At 38.2% G+C, this 24,752-nt stretch overlaps 2 protein-coding genes across 3 annotated transcripts; both read left to right on the forward strand.

Moving 5' to 3' along the window:
- Window positions 1-246: 246 nt before the first annotated feature.
- LOC113662847 (GTPase IMAP family member 9-like) lies at window positions 247-5,147 on the forward strand. The gene is made up of 4 exons (XM_047805921.1): window positions 247-274; window positions 2,154-3,267; window positions 3,388-3,426; window positions 5,096-5,147. The coding sequence occupies exons 1-2, from the start codon at window positions 247-249 to the stop codon at window positions 2,975-2,977; spliced, it is 852 nt and encodes a 283-aa protein (XP_047661877.1). The 3' UTR covers window positions 2,978-3,267; window positions 3,388-3,426; window positions 5,096-5,147.
- A 5,580-nt stretch (window positions 5,148-10,727) lies between these two features.
- Window positions 10,728-23,303, forward strand: si:ch211-241b2.5 (programmed cell death 1 ligand 1). Of its 2 annotated transcripts, XM_027178007.2 has the most exons (8): window positions 10,728-10,883; window positions 14,581-14,638; window positions 14,782-15,132; window positions 16,451-16,735; window positions 17,718-17,831; window positions 18,660-18,734; window positions 20,231-20,284; window positions 21,390-23,303. In XM_027178007.2, coding segments are annotated over exons 2-8 (933 nt in total). In that variant the 5' UTR covers window positions 10,728-10,883; window positions 14,581-14,586; the 3' UTR covers window positions 21,392-23,303. The 2 variants fall into 2 exon arrangements, with proteins under 2 accessions (XP_027033808.1, XP_027033809.1); XM_027178008.2 differs by lacking the exon at window positions 20,231-20,284.
- The last annotated feature ends 1,449 nt before the right edge of the window (window positions 23,304-24,752 follow it).

A 24,752-nucleotide genomic window follows, 5' to 3' on the forward strand; every position in this document is an offset into this window, starting at 1 on the left:
ATTGATGCGTTACATCTTCAGACTTGGATCCGACTCCCTGACCCATGACTCCACACACTGATTGCTTGCCTGTTACAGCGTGTTGTCTCATGTGTCCTCGAAAAACATGGACGACGCACAAAAAAACGGCAAACTAAACACTTAAGGTAGTTGAACAGTGCTGAAGATTATTTCAAAGCATTTGCATAAACAGTACTGCATATATATATATCTGTTAAACTTTGTGAAAAGACGGAACTTGAGGAAATGGCGCGACACGTGAGCTCTAAGACAGGTAAGATGTTATATTATGTATATATTATGTGATGTTATTATCATTTCATGTAGGTAAACTTTCCATTATGAGCAGAATACATAACTATTATACATAAATATGTATATGTATGCGGTCTCTGTTGTGTTATGTGCCTCGACATTTCCTAACAGGCCAAGGGAGACTTTTATTCTTTAATTTTAACCTGCACTATAAATATGATGCTATAAAAGGTTTATATGTTTGTTGAAATTTTTTTGTTGTAAATTATGACGTAATACACGTATAAAGGATGTTTTGTTCATTTGTAGTGCAGGAGTTTACTGTCTCACAACCTGTAATGAAACAGATACTGTAAAAGCATAAACACGTATAAAGTACATCACATGCTACTTTTATTTCGTTTCAGAGACGGAAAGACGGCGTATTTTTGCTTTGCAATATTTCTAAAACGGTCGCTTTGATGGATGCAGCCCTGAGTGTTACGGTGTAACCTGGGCTAAAGCGGAACGATAAACTCTTTATTGAATTTAAATATTAAATATAATGTAATTCATTTTAATTGAATTCTAACTGTTAGTAAATGTTACATATCAAGGTTAATTGCAAAAAACTGTTATTATAAATTATGGTTGGTGAAAAAAAAAATTCTATGAGTATGTGAAGCAGAGATGGGGGACTCGAGTCATATGACTTGACTTGAGTCAGACTTAAGTCGCAAATTTGACAAATATTAAAAAAAAGACTCGACTTGACTTTGACTTGACTCGGACTTGAGTTAAACGACTCAGAGACGGGGGACTCGAGTCATATGACTTGACTCGAGTCAGACTTAAGTCGCAAATTTGACAAATATTAAAAAAGACTTGACTTGACTTTGACTTGACATTCGTGACTTGAGACTTGACTCGGACTTGAGTTAAACGACTCAGAGACGGGGGACTCGAGTCATATGACTTGACTCGAGTCAGACTTAAGTCGCAAATTTGACAAATATTAAAAAAAGACTCGACTTGACTTTGACTTGACATTCGTGACTTGAGACTTGACTCGGAATTGAGTTAAACGACTCAGAGATGGGGGAATCGAGTCATATGACTTGACTCGAGTCAGACTTAAGTCGCAAATTTGACAAATATTAAAAAAAGACTCGACTTGACTTTGACTTGACATTCGTGACTTGAGACTTGACTCGGACTTGAGTTAAACGACTCAGAGATGGGGGAATCGAGTCATATGACTTGACTCGAGTCAGACTTAAGTCGCAAATTTGACAAATATTAAAAAAAGATTCGACTTTAATTTGACTTGACATTCGTGAATTGAGACTTGACTCGGAATTGAGTTAAACGACTCAGAGATGGGGGACTCGAGTCATATGACTTGACTCGAGTCAGACTTAAGGCGCAAATTTGTGACTTACTTGACAGATATTAAAAAAAGACTCGACTTGACTTTGACTTGACATTCGTGACTTGAGACTTGACTCGGACTTGAGTTAAACGACTCAGAGATGGGGACTCGACTTGACTCGAGTCAGATTTTAGTCGCAAATTTGAGACTTGCACATGTGTGACTTACTGCCACCTCTAATGTGATTTAAGTTCAACAATCAATCGCTTTAATTTAACGTCTTTTATTTTGCAGCATGCCACGAAGCAACTGAATTGTGTAAGTCAAGTTTCTAAAGTCTATACCGTAGTTTTTAGGAACATAACATTAAAGGACAACATTGTTCTTGTAGAAAATTGGAAAACTTCACCAATTTTTGTCATTTTCTTTATTTTTACAGGCACATTTCAGAGACATTGTAAGTCATTTCTTTAATTTATCGTCCCGTTTTATAGAGAAATCGCTACCCTGTGGCTGGGTATCTACATCAGGTTTGTTTTCCTTACAGATGATGCAGTTTCACTCGGTTCATCATCATTAGATGAACCCAAAACAGATCTTCGGCTAGTTCTTCTGGGTGGAGATTGTGCTGATAATAATTATGTAGCTGAAATTATACTCGGGTCTGATAAAAAGAAAGAAACGAGAAATCCTAAAAAAGGCACCGTGAGAGAGGCGAGTGTTGATGGAAGACAGCTGTCTGTATTCGTGTCTCCTTCATACTGGATGAAACACTTGGACTCGTTTTGGTTTTTTTCAAATGGAGTGGAGTCCATCAGAGGTGAGCTTCAGAACTGTACCTCAGTGATGTTTCCTGGCCCTCACGCCTTCCTGCTAGTGATGCGTGCGGGACAGACTACCGGGAAAGAACATCTTCTTTTAAAAGCCATAACCAACGTGTTTGGAGCCGAGGCGTTGGAGTACACCATGGTTTTGTTCGTTTATGGAAACGAATGGGAAAATCCAAAAGATGCCCCGAAGAACTGCTGTGTGAAGATGTGTGGAACGAAATACTTCATGCTGGAGAACGACGAGGAAAACGTCGAGGAGCTGTTCAGAAGAGTCGAGGCAATGAAAAAAAGCAGATTTTTTATTCAGCGCTCTTATGAAAATCTCATGAAAGTTTATTTCGAACCGTGGGAAAAGGCTCAGGCATATAAAGAAATGCGATTAAAAAGAGAACTGGAAGAACTGAAGCTAGAGCAATGTCAGAGGGATGATGAGTTAAAGACATTTAGACAAACTGAGAGAGATTTGAGGGAAATCTCCAGATTGAGCATCCAGACATCAGGAGAGTGTGTTACGGGAGGAGCTGGAGAAAGTGAGATGTAGTGAGAAACAGCTGAGGGAGGAGCTGGAAGCATCCATACATCAGGAGAGTGTGTTACGGGAGGAGCTGGAGAAAGTGAGATGTAGTGAGAAACAGCTGAGGGAGGAGCTGGAAGCATCCATACATCAGGAGAGTGTGTTACGGGAGAAGCTGAAGACAACAAGATGTAGTGAGGAACCATTAAGGCAGGAGCCAGATATGATCAAAGGCAGTGAAGCAGGACAGTGGACACCTTTACGGCGCAGTAGCAGCAGCAGAAGAAGAAGAAGCAAAGAAGGTTTAAACCCAAACTGTAAGTTCCCTAAAGATCACATTTTAATGACAGCTGTATTAACACTTGTGTGAAAAGAGTGCAAATGTTTGAATATTAATAATTAGTTTTTGTATATTATTATTATTTCTTTGTATATAGTGACAATGGATGACCTTTAAATGTTGTGGAAGAAATCTGGTGAGTAGGAAAATTTTCACATTAATCAGAGACTTGAACTTGAGCTAAAGATGCAGGAAGTAAATTAAGGCCACAGAACAAGAAAGCTAATTAGGCAACTGATCAAATTAAAAGGTGTTTCTAAGTTGATTCAGGATCCCAGACCAGACAAAAAGGGTCCTGAACACTGGTGTAGTCTACGTGATATGCAGGTATACACCGTATACCCACTAGGAAAGGACACTTAAAAAGCGTGAGGATACGTAACAATATGATTTTGTAATAGAACTTTCATTCATAAATTCACCCCGTTTGTGTTGCGAACACAGACTGGTTGCGATTGCGAATCACTAACGTTTTTGGACCATCGGGGCTTCCGTGGCCTGTGACCTGATCTGACATCACCTACCAAAGAGGAAAATCAGTTGCTTGAGGGTCTTTTTTGGGGCAAATTTGACATTAACTAACTAATGTAAAAGAAGATCTGAAACGAAAGCACACCCAAACTACACTCTGAGTGTTTTCAGAAGCCTGCGCCTAAAGCTACAGCAGCTTCGGGTGACATTTCACCCACAGCCCGAGTACAAATGTATTTGGAAAGCTTTGTAAACTACCAGTTCATTCAGTTCATAATATTCTGCAATGAAAGAGTGTTGGTGATAAAACTGAACAAATGTTTATTGTTCACTCTTAAATGTACATTGAAAACTGACAGCTGATAAAACCTGTGCTCCAGGTCCCATATTCATATAACATTTCAGGCTAAATGTAGCTCTTAAAGGTATAAAGTTCACCCAAAAATGAAAATTGTGTTATTTCCTCACCCTCAATTTGTTCCAAAACTGTATGAGTTTCTTTCTGTTTAACGCAAAAGATGATATTTTGAAAAATGTTGGTAATCAGACAGTTGGCAGCACCCACTGTCTTTCATAGTCTATATTTTTTCCTACTGTGACAGTCAATGGGTGCTGCCAACTGTCTGATTACATTTAGCCTTAACTGTTATATGAATATTGGACCTGGAGCACAGGTTTTATCATCTGACTGTCTTTTGTTGCTTGTGATAAATTGGAAGGTTGATAACACATAAGCAGTCTTTAATAATGCTCTAAATTACATGTGGATGCATATTTTATGCATTAGTGACTGTGGTGGTGCCTTTGGGGTGTCGCTCTAGGATGGGTGCGTATGAGGCTTGGGGGGGGGGGGGTGGTAATCACAGTATACTCACTACAAAAAACTAGACTACACCACTGGTCCTGAACATCTACAGTAAGAAGAAAGCTTTGTTTCAGGTTGGACTTGATGACACCACGTTACATGTGCACCAAGATTTGAAGGCAACATTATTAGCAAAGTCTTTTGTGCACCGATGCAAGAGAAGGAGAAGTGCGTGTGACTTAATTGAAAGACCTAAAATTTCTCCAGAAGTCTTAAAAGCTTACTTGATATGAACACAAGAGGGCAGCAAAACCAAAAAACTTATATTAGGAAAACCTTTTTATTATATTACTATTGAGTTCATTTCATTTTCCTTTCACTGTGAGACTCTCTGATCAGGTCTCAAATACAATTCTGTAAACTCTGTTATAAACTCTATTAGATTTTGAAGAATTTTGAAGATTTGTTTGAAGAATTATTCTTGTTGGCCATTTTAATTATTTGTCTTTGTGTTTACAAATTCATGTAGATGATCTCCTGAGAAGAGACGAAGAAAAGAATAGAATAGAAGAGTAGAGGAGAAGAGGAGATGAGAGAAGAGGAAAGGAGAGAAGGGGAGTAAAGAGAAGTGAAGAGAAAAGAATAGAAGAGGAGAGTGGTGAAGAGAAGAGAAATGGAGAGAAGAGAAAGGAAGGGAAGTGAAGAGAAATGAGAAAAGAAGAGAAGAGAAGAAAACTCAAATACACAAAATGAATTCTGACAAATGGGCACTAAATAAATGGAAACATAAATATTTGCTTTGTTCCATCTTTATGTTCACGTTATATTTCAGAGCTTTGTATGTATTTACTTAAAATAATATTTTACAAAAACAGGTGACGATCATTTATAAAATCGCTCCACTGATGTTTCCGGACTGTTTCATTTCCTCGGTGTCGTGTTTTTCCTGGAATCCCACCAGATAATCAGGAGTCAGAAGTAAACAAAATTCCCAACATAAATAAATACTTAATCTTAATTTCAGATTATTTCAGATTTTTTTGACATGTTGACATCTGGGTTATTGTGTGTCTCAGTTTGTGTCGTTATTTTAAAAACTTTTAGTGCGGGTAACAACTTTCTGCTTCAGTTTCAGGAGAAACTGAGACATCCAAGTACACTGTTTGGATTATAGGGATTATAGAGATTATAGGGATTATAGATTACAGCTGGATTGTAGATCTCAGTGTGTCCACATTCCAGACAAATTAGACAAATAAAGTGTCTACGTAAAGAAAATAAAGATGATTTATCCCGATCCTCACTGCCCCGAGTTCTGATGAAAACACGTCTCTTGCTCTCCTCTGACACACCCCCGGATTTTCCTTCCCCTCTTTTCCTGATCTTTGTTCAGTTTCTGTGTGATTTTAGTTGTTGGTTTTCGATATCTGACGTATTTTACACTCTCTACACCAACTCTAAAAATATCAGGCTCATTTGTTTACGATATACAATTCTTTTTTTAAGGTCAGGGTTGACTTACATGTGATTTGCTAACACAAATGATTGTGTTTTATTTATGTTTTATTAATTATATGTTAATAGATGATGAAACCACAAGTAGCTCTGGATTTAGAGGATTTTGAGTCTAGTTAAGTTTTTATTTCAGTCAGTTAACCGTGAATGTTCTGGGAAAAGAAACAATGCAGGTTTATTATTATTATTATTAATATTATTTTTAATGAAATGAAATTGAAACTAAAATCAGATTTAAGATAAAAAGAAAAGTAGAAATTAATTAATTAATTCAGGAGCGTTTTATTGTGCTGCTTCATGTCGATGGTGTTAAAGTAACTCCGTATCTCGTGTTCCAAACATCCGAACTCTGATCTGAGAAATATGGGACAGTCCATAATGTTGTTTTATTACAAAATCTATAGTCAATTCTTTCAGTCTCTCCAAATTTTTTGTTCCTTCTTTTCTTAGAAAGAGAAAGTCATCAACTTCCCAAAACTATGACTGCTTGTTTAGGGACTCGGTCATGAAACTAAGATCTGCCCAGTGACTCTGGTTATATAATACATTCGCGTCTGAACGCTTCCTCATATGAAGATTGTTTTTCCCATCAAGCGCCGATGAGACCTTCGAGTAACATGAGTAACCCCCTTCTCAAAGATTTCTGGTTTGTAGTGAACACAAAGAACGTGTGAATCGATGCATTCAATCGGTTTTAGTTTCTTTTCTCAATCCACAGGAAAAACGATCCACTGATACTCCATAAGAAAGTTTCCACCTACTTCTGTAGAACCTCACATATCTGTGTGAGAAATCCAGATGTATGATCCTTGTAGACAGGACTAGGAAAATCATGAGAAGATACATATACATATATATATTTTATAGGAGTCATACTTTTATATGGATAAGGATCTGGATAAAGTCCAGATGTGTTCCAGAAAGTTTTTATTCCGTTACACAAATGAAAGGACTCCAGATTATTGACTGTAACTGTGGAGTAATGAAATTAACCAGTTATCTTGGTATCGTTTTTCTAGTTACAGTCAAAAAAAAAGCCCCTCGGTTTGTGTACAGTCACTTACAGAAGGTCTCAGTCTGAGAAGCGTAATTAGATCACGTGAAAAACCACAGAAGTTCTGCAGTTCACGCACGAAGAACCGGCAGGAATTCACGAGACAGATGAACATTTTGGTTTTTTGAGCTTGTGAAACTGACAAAAGGGTGTGATTTATTCAGCATTGTGTGTGTATATATATATATTTATATATTGCTGACATATCACCTAGAGCTCTGAATGACCTCATTCACAGCCTATCTGTGTTCAGATGGATATAAGTGTTAATTCGTCAGAATGTGCAAAATTTCTTGATGTGTTATGAGTTTCTGCAGAAACTTTAGATACACAACGAACTGTCAGCCCTGTGCTGTGAGAGTTAACGGCGTTTGACCACAAAAATCACCATCATATGAAATATTAAGCTTAAATCTTTCCAAAACATGTTTAACAGAATAAATCCTATGTAGAATTTTGTAAGACACCCCCTCAAATTTATTGTTGACACACAACTTGTTCAGTACTTTCCCTGTTTTATCCCAGTATATATTGCCAAATAAGGAAGACCGAAAAAAAGCTCGCTGCAGGAAAAGAAACAAAACCAAGGGTATTTCTTATAATATTTCTTATAATATTATTGCTACACTTTTTTTTGCTGATGTATAAACCACCACAAAATTCATCTATATTCATGTGTTCAGATGGACATAAGTGTTAATTTATCAGAACGTGCAGAATTTGTTGATGTGTTCTGAGTTTCTGCAGAAATTTTAGATACACAACGAACTGTCGGTCCTGTGCTGTGAGAGCTAACGGTGTTACGAACAAGCTTTACTTTAGCTTTAGAAAATATGGCGTCATTGATTCGTTTCTCTGTTATGAGCTGAAAATAAGGGTGTGTGTTCATTTAGCTGTAGAAAGAAATGTCATTATCATGTCACGTGTATGTTATAGTGTTAAGGTCAGTTCAAATAGCCTGAGTAAAGAAATATATACATGTATTGTCTCATGGAAGTGTTTGTTTAAAAAAAAAAAAAAAGGAAAAATATCGATTACTTTTAGAGATAATGTTCTTATTATGTCTTTAATGTGTTAGAGTGTTAAACTTTGGACAAAATTGAGATCTTACAAAAAAAGGGAGCTTCCTTTACCTTACATTTACAGTGTAAATAATAATAACGGTCATTATTTTGTCACTAAATGTGTAACAGGTGGCAAGATATTATTATTATTATTATTATTAATTATTATTATTATTATTATTTTTATTTTTTATTTATTACTTATTTATTTCTTCTTCTTCTTCTTCTTCTTATTATTATTATTATTATTATTATTTATTTACAATTTATTAGTAATAATAATAACAATAACAATTATTATTGTTATTGTTATTATTATTATTATTATTATTATTATTATTATTATTTATTTATTGTATGACTTATATGTCATGGATTGTTTAGAGTCCTTATTTTGCTTTATCTAAAAAAAAAAAGACTTGTTTTATTTTTTGCCAAAAATGTCAACGATGAACCTTCTATGACTTTGTCTATAGAAATAATCCCATTACTGTGTAATTTATCTGTTAAATAGGGGCTTTACTTTAGCATAGAAAAAAATGTCACTATGTGTCTATCACACCAAATGATTCAAACTATCATGCCAGTAACACGAGGGAATTTACATCTTTATTAAACCCGATCTATTCATTTTTCTCCTGAGGTTTTCACTGTGATATCACCGAGGTCAGAATTTGGGACTGTCTAAAATATTTCGACCCTGACGTCACCGCACAGGCTATGCCTCTGAGTTCAGGTTTAAACCTCGACATTCGCCACTGGAAGTGACGCTCTGTGCTGTGGCTCTCATTTCCAGTTCTACATACGCCATGCCATGCCATGGTTTCATTAATCTAACCTGATTTGTCATATTATGATGAAGAGAAGTAGAAGTACTAGCCTTATGAGATTTATGGAAAATCCAGATCGAGAGTCAAAAAGGGAGACAGAATAAAATGATCTGTGAATGAACTCCAACTGAGTTTTTTTTTTTATCCTACTGGGTCCTATTAAAAGTTTTGTTTTACATCATTCTAGTTTCATTACACTTTAATCATTTACACCTACTCAAAATTTACCAAACGGCTTACATCGAAATGACTTTATGTGGGCTGGTTTGAGGTTATTTTTAGACTCCAGCTCCAACTTGGATATAACTAAAACCAGTTGACCGTTTGGGTGAAACCATGATGTAGATCAAGTGTCCTTCAGAACAACCTGTGTGTGTGTGTGTGTGTGTGTGTGTGTGTGTGTGTGTGTGTGTGTGTGTGTGTGTGTGTGTGTGTGTGCATGTGTGTGTTTCAGATCAGTAACTCGCTTATGTTGTCATAGTAACATAACATACAGGCTATCACGCTTGACTGATGCTACAGATAAATATCTAGTGGATTTTTCAACAATATGCAGCTGAGCATCACGAAGAATTAGATGAATTTGCACAAACTCGCTGCACACCAATCAGCGAGGTGACGAACATTTTCCATTAGTACACCATTACTGAATCTACTGCGTATTCATTTTATAAGTAATTGTGATTGTTTTTGATTAATGCTGATTGCAATCTAAAGGCTCATTAACATAATAGCTAGTTACGAAGCTAGCTAGATAGCAGCGTAGATCAAACTTTTCCGATAAAATGCTTTTCGATCAGGGAAAAGTCTGAAAACGACGAGCTAACAAATCGGTTCATGTTGATAGCTAAGTGCTTTAACAAATTTTAATCCGTTGCCACTGACAAAATATGTGGAGAAAAGGTAAACATATTTGTCTTGTTTGTGACCCTTCAGACTCAATGAGTCTCTAACAGATTTGGTTGTAGTTCCGATTTTGACCACTAGGTGCAATAATAACTCTATGACTCTAAATGGGGCAATGCAATTACTGCAGCTATACAATTACAATAAAGGCTGTTTTCTATTGCATAATGACGTCATAAAATTACGTTGGGATTTGTGGAAATCATGGAAATTTCTCTCTGGAACTTTCTGTCTGTCTCTCTTTCTGTCTGTCTCTCTTTTTGTATCTCTCTCTCTCTCTCTCTCTCTCTCTATCTATCTATCTATCTATCTATCTATCTATCTATCTATCTATCTATCTATCTATCTATCTCTCTTTCTCTGTTTCTCTCTCTCTTTGTATCTCTCTCTCTGTGTGTGTACTCCCTCTCTCTCTGTGTGTGTACTCTCTCTCTCTCTGTCCGTCTCTCCTTTTGTATCTCTCTCTCTCTCTCTCTCTCTCTCTCTCTCTGTTTCACTCTCTCTTTGTATCTCTCTCTTTGTGTGTGTACTCTCTCTCTCTCTCTCTCTCTCTCTCTCTCTCTCTCTCTCTCTCTCTCTCTCTCTCTCTCTCTGAATCACTCAGCGTGTGTGCGTGTGAGTGTGCATGTGTGTGTGAGTGTGTGCGTGTGTGTGTGCATGTGTGTGAGTGTGCGTGTGTGTGTGTGTGTGTGTGTGTGTGTGTGTGTGTGTGTGAGTGTGAGTGTGTGTGTACGTGTGCGTCTGTGTGTGAGTGTGAGTGAGTGTGTGTGTGTGTGTGTTTAAAGAGGGCGGAGTTTTACAGTAAACTCTAAAGTCTGTTCCCCTTCGTTGTTCACATTTTCTCATCAGTCGCACTGACGCTATGCCTCAGAAAAATTATTCTGCAAACTTCACAAGTTCATTAACAGATTCTGCCTCCGAGGATTTACGATAACGAGCTACCGGACGGTATGATTTCTGTGCATTACTCCTCTTTTCTCTGTCTTTCCTGTGTTTAAAGGCGCACTAACATCATCTGGAGTGAATACAGATGTTTTGTTGCAGTATTAACATTTATATTACTTCTATTATGCATTACAATGATTCATTAATGTATTTAAACCTCGTTAGTGTCTCCTTCTTATCTAGATGCACACAATTTGTCTCTTTTTCTACACTTATCTCTTTCTGCCCTCTCGATGCTTGTTATTTTGGTTATCTTATCTTGATTATTTGGATGCGCGCGCGCGCTCGTGTGAGTGTGTGTGAGTGTGAGTGTGTGTGAGCGTGTGTGAGCGTGTGTAAGGGTTAGACTTCCCTGGAATATGAAATAATATTTCTGTAGAACTCTTCTCCTGAGGGACAGGTTATTGAAGTTTATGGTCTATACAGATTGTAAAGGACACCAATTACCTCTTAGGGTCCAAAGTATCTCCAGGGATCTAAACATTTCCTTTGTAGGCTTCTATAAGGGTTCCATCAGAGAGACCAAACAAATATTATGATATATGAGTTACAGAAACATTGTCTGTGTTGAGGATTAAAGTTCCACTGCACAGACATTGGAGAAGAAGATTTTTAGGAAATATGAAGCCAAGAACATCTAAAGGATTTGTACTGAAGTCTAGACAAGACAATCACATATAAGAGACTACAGCGTCGTTTTTATTTGTGTAGTATAGTGTAATATATTTGAAACGAACATGTTAGAACACACTTTCTGTAAATAAATAAACAAACAAACAAACAAATAAATAAATAAAGCTTTCTTACCAGTTTCTTAAGGGGTTAATGCAGATCTGTCTCCCTCCATGTTTTCAGACACAGATTGCATTCACATGAGCACAGTGTGATTCATGGATGATGATATCGTTCACATCATCCATGAATCACAGTGTGCTCATTTCAATGCAATCATCTGTTTCTTTTTCCGGTCTTTCCCCTTGGCTGTGGAAAGCTAATATTTGTTAAAACATATCTGAATACACAATGAGATCATTTCACGAGCCAAGATGTTTGCCAGACAGGTTGTAGGTGTGCTTTACATAAACATAGTCTGTGTCTGAACATGATATAAACCGCACTGTACAGTTTTATACAAGTTCCACTTGTTAATATACAGTATACAGTCTACAAATCGTTCGTGGATACGGTGAGTCCTAGGGATTAGTTGTGATCATTCACGCTATATAGGACACATTCACTCAGACCTAGGTACAGTTTAGATCTGTCTACCTCCATGTTTTTAGACAGTGTGAGGAACAGAGAATAACCTGGAAAAATAATATTTACCCATGCATGCAAGACTGCCACCAAGCTCAGGATCTTTTTTGTCAGGCAGCAGGTGGTATAACAGAGGAAACTGCTGAGTTGTATGATTTATGTGACATTTTCCTCATATCTGATACCATGTTTTGTAGAACTGCCACATCTTTGTTTTCCAACAGAGCTTCTAGTTTTGACGTTCATCAAGTTCAATCATGATAACACAGGCAGCGTTTGAGGCTGTGAGTAATCCCAAGCCCAGACATGTCAGTTAGCGGAACATACTGTAACTAACACTAATATTCACCAACCAGAGATTAAACATGTAGCCTTGTCGATTTCATTTCTTTCTTTTTCTCAGAAGTTTGTTGATGAAATGTTGGAGTCATCTGATATCTATTTTTTTTTTTTGCATAACTTCTCTTCTAATTAATGAACTGTGCAAGAGAAGTGTCACATGCATGAAGTTCATCATGCCTTTGTCCCCAAGAGAATAAGAGAAGTTCTGCTCAGGTTGACTGAGTAAACCTGAGAAAACACAAAGCTTTGTTTATTCCCCGATCAGAGCAAATAGCTCCTGAAGTTGTGAACTAATGCTCAGAGACTGTTTATATTAGAATAAATGTAACTTTATCCAACCAGAAGTGCAATAAGCAGGAAGTGCAAGATGTACGGCATTTACAGTATGAACAGGATAATATACAGATGCTATGGATATACAGGTATGGATATACAAGATATACAGGTTGAGTTCTATAGACATGAAATATACACAGTGTTATATATTATGTATCATATAGAAAAATATACAGGTGATATTGACATAATACACAGGGGTGGGAGGTCACCGGGAGGCAGAGTTCAGTAAGGTGACAGCCCTTGGGACAAAGCTGTTCATCGGTCTACTGGTTTTTGTCCGGAGGCTCCTAAAGTGTCTACCGGAGGGAAGGGGGACAAACAATCTATGGGCAGGGTGAGAGGAGTCTTTAAGAACGCTGCATGCTCGAATGCTGTGGATCCCCAGGAACTTGAAGCTGTAGACACGTTCAACTGGCAGCTCTTTGAAGTGGATAGGTTTGTGTTAGCACACCATGTGGCCAGATGCTGTACCTCTTCCCTGAAGGCTGTCTCATTGTTGTCGGTAATGAGGATAATTACCGTGATGTCGTCAGCAAACATGATTATGGAATTAGATCCAGAGGGAATAGAGGAATGGGCTCAGCATACAGCCCTGTGGTACACCTGTGTTAAGGGAGATGGTCTTGTGTAAGTTGATCCTGCACAGTGCAGCATATACTGTACATCAGAGGAGGTGAGGGTGAGGGTCTGGGATTTAATGGCCAGCTCTCTGTTCTTACTGTAGAAGTGAGAAAATGAGACGTCTTTGGTTGATGGGGAAGTTGCTGGGCTTATAGTCGCTGATGGCCTGGATGCCCTGCCACATGTGTCTGGGGTCGGAGTTGGAGAAGTATCTTATCTGTTTACCTTTTGCTTAAAGCAGTGCTTGGTCATTATGATGCCCCTCCTCAGGTTGAGGCGGCTGTAGGCCTGTGCGTCACCTGATCTGAAGGCATGTTACAGGTGTTACAGGCCTGCAGCAGGAGCCATACTATTAATTTTTGCGTCAGCGAATTAACGTGCAGTCCTTGATACGATGAAGTTCGTAAGTGAGGTTTTAAAAAAAAAATTCAACAATATAATATCGAGTCAGCGAAAAGTGATCATGACAACAACTTTATCGGTGTTTGTTTTCTGGCTTTGGCTTGTATTGTTGTATATGTTGTTGTTGCTTTGCGTGCTGTTACACTCAATGAACATATTGTTAAAAAAATTCCTTTTGTCCAAAACCTTGCTAGCTACATGTGAATTTCATGCTATAATCAAAATTGTAAAATGTTATACTCGTGAAAAACAATACACTTTATTTTTCAGTTCAGAAAAGTCATATAATATATAATATAAACAAATTATAGTCACACAGATAACATGAAAATGATGACTAATTTAATTTGATCTCTTTAAGGGTTTTAATGAACTTAGATGAACTTAGAGGTGCAATCCAGCTCCAGTCAGATTTTTTGCTTTGTAATTATGGTATAATCAACAATGACTCAGCACAAATGCTAAACTGCTTCAGTGGGAAATTAAAATGAGGAACTGAAATCTTCTCTCTTTCAACTTATATACTGGTTGTCAGCAGACCCCCAGTCAACAAGCCTGTCTTTTGGATGACTAATATACCAAAAATCCAACAGATATTTGTGACTTTCCCTGATATCTGTGTGATTGTATATATATATATATATATATATATATATATAATATATATATATATATATATATATATATATATATATATATATATATATATATATATAATTATTTTTTTTTTTTAATACAGGTTCCAATGAGGGGTGAAGTATTTATGCTGCTCCTGGCCACATGGCCATGTCTCCAGGGTACGATGCGCATCTCATACACGTTACTTTTAATTAAATTGTCTGAAGTCTAATTGTTAATAACGCAAGTTTCTCTTTTTCTTCTGCTTTATTTAAACCACATGTCTTTTGTTTGATTGATGTTCTCCTTGTTACTTCGGTAGCTCTCTTTGTCGTGGAGTCAGAGGAAAAGTCCTACGATGGAGAAGTCCACGATAAGGTCAGGATGGGATGCCGGTTTTCACACATCCCCAGTGTTTCACATGTATCTGTCATTTGGAAGCGCATCAACCCACTACCGACTCTGGAAGTCTATCAGCTGGATAGGGGCCATGAGAAATCCAACTTCACCAACCAGCACTTTCGGTCACGAGTACGGCTCCTGACGGAGGAACTGAAGAACTTTCGGGCCGTAATCGAGATCTCCCAGCTTCGTCCGAACGACTCGGGAACCTATCAGTGCATCGTGATCCAGGGCGAGGGTGATTACAAGCAGACGCAGCTCAACGTCCGAGGTCAGTCGGTTTACTCGAACGAAACGAAACTAAACTCACCTCTCTGAAGTATCCACCCAAACAAGAGATATGCCAGAATGTTCCGAGTTTCCTGTTTATCTGACTAAAATATTCAGTTGGGGATTTGTTTGACCTATTAATCAGTTTGCATAAAGCTCATAAATCACAAAAAAGCTTTACAGAAATCCGGATGTAGATTATCGTACAGTAGTTTAGATCCCTAATAAAGAAGCAAGAGACAAACAGACAAAATCCCAGAGAAGATTTGAGGAAGAAATTTGACAGGAACCAGATTTAAAAGGGAACAGAGTATCGAAAGGTCTTTTCACACGGTGCATAACCCCAGGTCTTTAACATTCCATAACCATGGCTTTTTTAAAGAGGAGTGGAACATGATGAGATTTGACAACTTGCCAAACATATGGCTCTCTGGGTCTATGGTTCATGTTGTCTCCTTCGCTCAATTGTCAGCTCAGTTGATTTAAAACAAAAAGGGTGTAGTAGGAAAAACATGTAACATTTACGTATCTAGGGACATGTTAGAGTAGTGAGATCTGGAATATGGTCAAAAAAGGGATTGTAACTGTCAACAGAGCGTTCTTTTATATAATTCAAGCATGCAAATACTCCAAACTCATTGAAAATCGTACTAGAAATGTGTGTATTGTATCTCTGTGTCTAAGAATAGTTTAAATCATCATAGTTTCTGCAATGCACATGCAAGCATGCAAGTCATATAATATTGCAAGTTTGGTTCACTTCAAGGGGCACGGTGGCTTAGTGGTTAGCACCTTCGCCTCACACCTCCAGGGTTGGGGGTTCGATTCCCGCCACCACCTCGTGTGTGTGGAGTTTGCATGTTCTCCCCGTGCCTCGGGGGTTTCCTCCGGGTACTCTGGTTTCCTTCCCCGGTCTAAAGACATGCATGGTAGGTTGATTGGCATCTCTGGAAAATTGTCCGTTGTGTGTGAGTGAATGAGAGTGTGTGTGTGCCCTGCGATGGGTTGGCACTCCGTCCAAAATGAGTGAGTGAGTGGTTCACTTCATAGGTTGCAATCAAACAACACCAGTTTCGTTTAGAAACGGTCTTTAAAGGGATGTTTTAACCAACAAACGATTCGGTACTCTTTAAAGTATAGAAGGTTACGTTCAGGTTAGATCAGAAAACCTACAGGTTTCAAGATTAAAGTTTTTGGGTTTAATAATTTGTGGGTTGTATTGAGCAGATTTGCTTTGTGAAATCTTTTTTTTTCCTTTTCTCAAATTGTAAGCATAACACACTTCAGTTTCATCATATTTTGATACTTTTGTTCTCCAGCACCATATACGCCGATTAAGAAGACCTTCAGGAGAATAAGCAAAACGGAGGTGGAGCTTTCCTGCGAGTCACAAGGCTTCCCGTTGGCCCATGTCACTTGGAGCAACAGCAAGTTTAATGTGCCAAATCTGACAAACCGCTCAGAAAACAGCCAGGTCCAAACCAGGGACGGCTTCTTTGTCGTCACCAGCAGATTAGCCGTGCCTTACGACACGGACAATTACACGTGTTCCTACGTGACCGGCGATGGCAAAACGAGCCAGACAGCTACGTTCATTATCCCAGGTGGGTGCAAACGACGGCATCTCAAACAGTGAACTTTTAGGGTTTGTAATAAAGTGCAGGTAAAATGATCTGGATAGTTAGGTAGCTAGTCTGAATTCACGCGGCTTCAGTACACGGCGTGCACCGGTACACAAAGAAGAGCTAAGTTCCTTTGTGTGGTTTGAATCGAGTTCTTTTGAGCGATGTGGTTTGAAAGTGCTGACGAGTATCTTAAGTCGAGTGCTGTTGAGTGCTTTAAGCTATTTGTGTTGAATGACATTAGCATGAACAGTAACAGGTCGGTTTTATGCTTCATCCTCGAGTGAAATCCTGAGTTTGTTTTCATTCTTAGCTTTTCTTCTTCTTCTGGTAACGGATATCCTTATATGGCAAAGCATGAAATCATAAACAGAGAATTCTAAATCGTTTCATAAAATTCATTCATGACTCATGTGTATTTCCGAGCCATGTTCACATTTAGTTGCCTACACACTAAACCACAATGGTTGTGAGGTTTGTTGCGTGGGATGTTTATTTGATCACAGCGGGACTTCACCTGTAATGTTGGGTAACGAAACGCATTTATCAGGAAGTGATATCAATTCCGACAGAAAGGTTATCATGGTCTGGTCATTATCTTTTTCTAAAGAAGTCTAAAGAAGCACAAATTTATTGTAGTAGCAAAGCTTCTGCCTGATGTTCTGAGGTAAAAAGATTTTTACCTCAGAACATCTGCCTGATGTTCTGAGGTAAAAATATATATTCTGTATTGGGCTCTACCACACCAATATCGAGTCACTTTCCTATTCCTGTTGATTAAAGAATAAAGCAAAGGAAGCAAAGGACGCAAAGGAACAAGCAAAGGAATTAGCGATCTCTAGCTAACGTTTAACGTACAAAGAGATTGGTTTACAATAACAACCTCTTAGTTTATTCCTCAATAATATTCAGAAATAAATTATCCAATTCCTTTGTATTTAAGTCACCTATTTTTTTTCCCCAGACGAAATTAGTGAGACGAGTAAATGGACCGCAGGATACGCAGCCATTTCCGTGATAGTCTTGATGTGCATGGGTTTAGCCTTTGCCCTGCTTTTTCTGCGGAGGAGAAAGAAAGGTATGTCTCTCTATTGTTTTCTTTCTTCTTTTCCTCTTTCCCAGTTAATCTACTGTTGTGATTTATTGTCTATTCATAAAACGTACGTTCATGCGTCGCTCGGATCCGTACGCATGTCACTCCTTTCTATGGTTACTGTAGTCTTATTGTTATTCTTATTTCCCACCACATTTTTTTAACTGGGGTTTTTTTGTGTTGCGTGTATATCAGTTTTCCCCCTCGGTGCACCACTATTTTTAGTTCCTCTTTGCGCGATTTCAAATAGACGACTGTAATTTAAGGTTCTTTCTATAGACTTTTCTGCATTGTCATTAGGACATAACAGAATTTTTTTCCCTTGCTTTATATGACCACAAGGTACAGTGTATAAATGATAAGAGAAACCAGTTACCTGCATGACCAGGACTCCAGAGATCAATGGAAATTCCCATGAGAAGCGTCTCTGAGGGTTTTCTCCGGGATCCTCTCGCGTCCCGATAGCATGCATTCGATCTCATTCGCTTTATTTGTATATTTATGGACATTACAACACAAAGCAACTTTACAGAAATATATAAATTCAGGATATACATTTTAAATGTATATATTTGGTGGAGAGGAAAAGTTCCCTGAGGTGATATGAGGGAAAAAACCGTGACAGGAATCCCTTCTGTAACTGTGTACAATACGGTCAGGAAGTGCACTTGTGTAACCATGTGTGTTCCTGAATCCTCGATTGGTCTGTCAGATGAATCAGTTTATTATGAAAAACGTAGTACTGTGAAATATCTGCTCTTTTCTATCACACTATTCGTTTCACGTCTTTAACTGAAACATTTGTTTCCACAGAGCATACACGTCTGGGTACGTCCTCGGTCATATGTGAATCTCCTGGACAAAGCGGGAGAGTGACGTCAGCTGACAGTAAGTATAGCTGAATAGATTGTGAAGGATGGGGGGGAAAAACAGCACTACACTACATAGTACACATGAGTGATTCCTATCGAAACCTCAAACACTACAACATCCCTGACTCTGACTCACCCGCTCCAACTCAGCTCAAAGGAGGTTTATATCAGTTTTAATATCGAATTTGTCCTGAATGAATTCGCCAAGCCTTGCTAAATAAACCTTTTTATTTATTTATTTGTTTGTTTGTTTGTTTGTTTGTTTGTTTGTTTGTGTAATTAATTAATTTTATTTAATTTTATTTGTTTGTTTAATAAATTTTTTCGAATTTTTTTTATAATTAGCTATAATAAATGAATGTACCGTTACATATACACTTTGAAAATGTAATGGAGACATTAATGACATCACGAGCATTTTTATATTTTTATTTCATTAATATGTATTTAATATGGGGGGCACGGTGGCTTAGTGGTTAGCACGTTCGCCTCACACCTCCAGGGTTGGGGGTTTGATTCCCGCCTCCGCCTCGTGTGTGTGGAGTTTGCATGTTCTCCCCGTGCCTCGGGGGTTTCCTCCGGGTACTCCGGTTTCCTCCCCCGGTCCAAAGACATGCATGGTAGGTTGATTGGCATTTCTGGGAATTTGTCCGTAGTGTGTGTGTGAATGAGAGTGTGTGTGTGCCCTGTGATGGGTTGGCGTCTGAGATAGTCACAGGCTCCCCATGACCCTAGTATTTTGGATTAGCGGTAGAAAATGAATGAATGAATGAATGAATGAATGAATGAATGAATGAATGTATTTAATATATTTAATGTTTTAGATTTCAAAGCTTCTACATTCAAAGGAAAGACAATGACGAGAATTAATTAGAAATAAATAAAATCGCATTTAAGTGAACTGTTCTTATCACAGTCCCTAAATCTACAATCGGTAGTTCATGAAGATCTCCACAGCTATCAAGCCTACAGTAAGAAGAAAAAAGAAATGACACGTGTCTGTCACAAACCCCTTGGGATTCCCTGACCACAATATGAGAAATTTTTAGAAAACAGTAACTTCCATTATTTGTTAAGTAAAGTCTATTCAACACAAACTTTATCCGAAAATATCGGCCGTCATCTCTCGGCACAGCGAAGCATGGTAGTGGTAGCATCGTGCTGAAACTTATCTTTGGACACTTGGTTGTTTTTCTGACATCATGACCTCCTTATCGGTTCCCTGATTTTTAGTGGATGACCATATTTGGTCGTGCCATAGTCATTTCATTATTTTTTAATATAATAATGTTTTCTTTATGTACGTAATTATGTGGCAAATCGGACTCCTGTTTCTAATCCGTTACACTCCGTAAAAGCCCTGTCGAGTATAGCGGTACTATACTGTTACTATAGTAACGCTCAGGTGTTAGAATAGCACACCTTGAGAATCTGAACCTGGTTGGTATAAAACTGACCCTAACTATACTAACTACTCTATTATTCATTGTCCCCCCCCCCTCTGTCCTCCAGATTTACTTCCAAACTCAGATTCCAGAGTCGATTCCCTTACTTTTACGTCAGAGTGTAAGTATCCTCGAGCTTTTACTTTAGCAATCTGACACTTGGACACACATTTCCTTCACCTCTGAATGCCAGCTTATGTTCTTTCTCGGTATAATTCATCAGAGACGTCTGACATTCTGTGTTGGTTTAACCCCTCACCCGACACCCCCGCTTTCCAACGATCTGAACATAAAAGCTTTTTATTTCCAGCGTGGAATGTAGCAACAGAAAATATGCAAGTTGTGAGAAACAACAGTTTCACACTCCCACATGCCCTTCTGCATGAATACGGCATTTTTTTCCTCTCTAGACGAGAGATAAAAAATCATGAAAGAATTCATGTTAAGTGCCGTAACCTACTTTAAGTATGAACGCTAAAGTTAGCACATTAAGGCATAAAAATATCCTTTAAAGTAGCGATAGAATGTTTCGTACCGATTAAAAGCAAAAGGAGGATTCTGATGATACGAGTCATTCGGTTGTTCTAGTTTAGAGTGGATCAGGTGAGAACAATCGTGTTCGTTGGTAATTAATCAGACTCTTGCGCTCGTTGTCGACAACCTCAAGACGAATCCAAAGATTTAAGGAGCGGGTCAATTCTCAATATAGTTTACTGATGATTTAAATGAAGTAAAAGGAGTCATTCTGTCTTTTTGGTATGAAACTAATTTATTTCTGGCTCAAGTCACCTGCTCACTTGCCACATGATTACTTTCACGTATAAAGTATGAAATATACGTACCAAATATGTCTGTCCACCAAAAACCAGTGAAAAGGAGAAAGGGGTATTAATCAGAGAAGCAACTAAGAAGCCTCTCGGTTTTCACCGCTATCATGCTTCGTTGTGACGGACCTTGATTGACGAAGAAGTTTCAAAGCAATAGAGATAAATAGTTATGGCATTATATTATATATTATATTGTGTTGATTCATGATATCTCAGGTGTAGTGGGGGGGGGACTTATGCAAGTTACTGTTAATGATGCAATTTGGATATAAATGAATTATATCTTGAAAAACATCATGTGGTGTTTGTTTGCCTCATGCTTTTGTAACAAGTTGCTTTGCCTGTCAAGTCAGTATTAACTTCCTAGATAATTAACTTCAGCAATTGTAAACATTACAGAGAAAAGCGGCACCTCCCAGACCTGAGGGAACACCTACTACAAGACGGGAAATAAGGAACCTGGGGAAAAAAAAGCAAAGACCTTTCCTTCATCTCCAGAGAGCTTTCAAGACCTCAAAGGAGCTGAAGGGGATTTCAACACCGAGACCCTAGAAGGAGAAGAACTGCAGAAAACCTCAACGACGTTCTTCTAGAATACAAAGACAGTTTCCTCATCCTGGATGGATATTTGGAAGTAGACAGGAAACTGGTCACTTCCTGAGAGAGCGACGGTGTCACAACGTATCCGAGAAAGCACGGCATTCTGCGACAGGAAGTTAATCAAGCTTTAAACATTGCAATAGGTTTTGTGTTCTTACTCAATGGATTCATGGAAATTAATTTTTTTCAACCCAGCTCTTTTGTGTGCTAAGCTTTCTTCTACTAGCGTCACTGTGAATAACTGTACCGGCTGCACACATACACACACATACACCATGGATGTCGACTACGTATCTCCGCTACACATTCTACTGTGCACCCAAACATTAAATGGGAACTTATGCCTCTTTTCCACCGGAAAGAACCGGATGCTGGTTCAGAGCTAGCGCTAGTGCTGGTTCAAAGTTGGTTCCACTGGCGAACCTTCTAAGAACCGGTTTGCCTTTCCACCGGCTAGAGAGCCATCACGGCGCCGAGTGTGACGTCACTGTATACGTGTCACATGTCCCAGCACCTTTAGCGCAGCAGCGGCAAACACAAACACAACAACAATGGCGGATGTTGCTTTACTGTTAATGCTCATGGCTTTGCGAACCTACATCGGCATCCAAACGCGGCGAATAAAACGTGTACGTGCGGCTCCGTGTAATCTGTATAAACGGAGGTTGTAATCGATAAAGTACATAACGTTATTTTATCGTTAACAAAGAAAAAAATTTCGCCTTGGCATGTAGCTACCTACTATCATGTGTGCTGATAATATATCATATCACGGTAAAGTGAAAATGTATTAAACATTAGTGTACTTAAGGTACATTATCAAACACGCTAACAGTAGCCCCGCCCCCAGCTCCTGATGCAAGCGGTTCTAAGTCTAGACCAGCAACATTTTGGTGCTACATAAACCACTTTTCCTGGTTCGGAGCCGGTGCTTTGCCGGTCGAAACAGAAAGAACTGATTCTAAATTAGGCTCTGGCTCCGAACCAGCACTCAAACTGCCTCGGTGGAAAAGGGGCATTAGAGCAAGACGGACCACACGCATCATCGTTAGTCGATCGTTGTACTTGTCGACTTGTGACATCATACCGAACTCAATTTGCCACTGTTGTTGCGATTCTTCATCCCATGTTGCACACGCGTACGATAAACGTACCGATACGGTACCTGCGGTACAGTACCACGCCAACAAACCCGTAGCTGACTGTATGTGAAATTTATATATTTATTTTTTTACTCTAATCTTTTCTTAACCGGTTCTTTCATGTCCTGTTTAGTCAGTTTTTGTAATATTTTGTACGATATCTTTTGTAATATACATTTTTTTTTAAAATTCTATACAAATTTTAAATCTTTTAATGGCACTTTTCTCGCTTGAATCAAAAGTCAGAACTCTCGGAGTCTCTTGATGTTTTTTCATGTGTACCGAGACAGTATTTATAAATCTAGCTTTCTGTATAATTCTGTATAATAGTTTCAATGTATAAAAATTGATATAGATATAGATATAGATATAGAGATATACACAGACACGTCAACGTGAGGTTTGCATTTCCGTTTCCTTTCTCTTGTATTATTGCACATGTTCAGCATGGATTAAATGACTTAAGCCGACTTCTCTTAGCCAAGTGAGGAAAACACTGCATTGAGCTCTATACTGATTTATTTTGATGAAATATGAGCTATTTTGTTTGTAATAAAACGTATGTATTTTATATGTCTTTAATAGATTTTTTTTACTTGTATCTTGTATACCAACTTTACGGTTGGCCTTTAAAACCCAGAATTGTCCATCAGATCCACCACCGCTCCGTAGTTTAATGTCAGTACTTTTGGTATCATGCGGTGATCTTAGGCTTGTGTGCAGACACACACACTTATAATGAAGGTCCGGTTATCGTGTCCATGTCGCTTTCCATTAAACACTGAGCCGAGATAATAACCTATGCTTTGTTTACCATCCATTAACATTAACCTTTGACCTTCGTCACAACCAATAAAACATTGTTCGATCTCCCGCGTAAGCTTTCTATACGTTTTCATGATTGGACACGTGGACAGGTGTACCGTTGTATCTGTAAATAATTTTTATTATTTAATAAAATAACATTACTGAATAACATGTTTATTCAGGATCGCTAAGATTATAATGGCTTCGGTTCCAAAGCTGACAAAATGCTTATGGGGTTAAGAGTCGTTTTACTTTCACTTTCTGTATATTTCTGCAGACTTCCAAGAAATGCTATTTGTCTCTAGAGTCTGAATACAGAAGCAAGTATTTAGTGTTGTGCAAGGTCAAAGACTAAAGGATGTGTCATTGTAATTGTAAAGCATGGATATACCAGTAATAAGGCACAGAACGCTTTATATATCTTCATAGCGACTTTGTCAGTGACGGTTTTAGCCATTTATGTATGCGGGTACAAAGGAAGCCACAATATATTAATATGTACTGAGGTTTTTCTCAGAAATACTTCATCCGGGAATAAGTGTGTGAGTGTGTGTGTGTGTGTGTGTGTGTGTGTGTGTGTGTGTGTGTGTGTGTGTGTGTGTGTGTGCTTAAGTGCTTTAATATGCTTCCAGGAAATAGAGTTTAATAGAGTTCTTTGCCTAAGAACTTGGATTGAATAGATTTAATTCAAGTCAGTCTATAATAATTACTGATAAAAATGAATTGAAGAAATCACAAACACAGGATCCTTCATATGCTTACTGTACACGATAACCCAGAGCTGATCCTGACCTCCCTGGGGCCCTAAGCAAAATTCTCCTAAGGGGCCCTCCTACCTGACCCGTGAGCCATGTAAACCATTTGCCACACATTCACACTTGACACCCCATTCATTTTATAAGCTGCATTAGGCCCCATTTAAACTGCCCCCTTTAGATTCCTCTTTTTCCATTTTCAAATATAAAATACTATTTATAATATGACTTGGCTCTTGCAATATTCTACTAGTCAATATGCAGTAGCAGATATCAGAAATGATGTTTTTATTCGTGTAAAATGTACTAGAAACTTCTACTAGAAATCACACTCTTAATATTTACATTTTAAGTATTGAAAACTGATTTCTTGATATCAAAAATCCATATCATGTGAATGTATAAAAGCCAAAATGGCTTGCCATACCGTATCACTGTGTTCTATAGTATGCACGAGA

Source organism: Tachysurus fulvidraco, chromosome 21 (genome assembly GCF_022655615.1).
Source record: "Tachysurus fulvidraco isolate hzauxx_2018 chromosome 21, HZAU_PFXX_2.0, whole genome shotgun sequence".
Taxonomy (NCBI): domain Eukaryota; kingdom Metazoa; phylum Chordata; class Actinopteri; order Siluriformes; family Bagridae; genus Tachysurus; species Tachysurus fulvidraco.

What these genes read in the sequence shown, in the direction of transcription:
- si:ch211-241b2.5 (XM_027178007.2), top strand. Translation starts at nt 14,587, where the DNA reads ATGAGGGGTGAAGTATTTATGCTGCTCCTGGCCACATGGCCATGTCTC. An exon ending in CACATGGCCATGTCTCCAGG is followed by an intron (nt 14,639 to 14,781) that starts GTACGATGCGCA and finishes TTACTTCGGTAG; the next exon opens with CTCTCTTTGTCGTGGAGTCA. An exon ending in TCTGCGGAGGAGAAAGAAAG is followed by an intron (nt 17,832 to 18,659) that starts GTATGTCTCTCT and finishes TTGTTTCCACAG; the next exon opens with AGCATACACGTCTGGGTACG.
- LOC113662847 (XM_047805921.1), top strand. Translation starts at nt 247, where the DNA reads ATGGCGCGACACGTGAGCTCTAAGACAG. An exon ending in ACACGTGAGCTCTAAGACAG is followed by an intron (nt 275 to 2,153) that starts GTAAGATGTTAT and finishes TTTTCCTTACAG; the next exon opens with ATGATGCAGTTTCACTCGGT.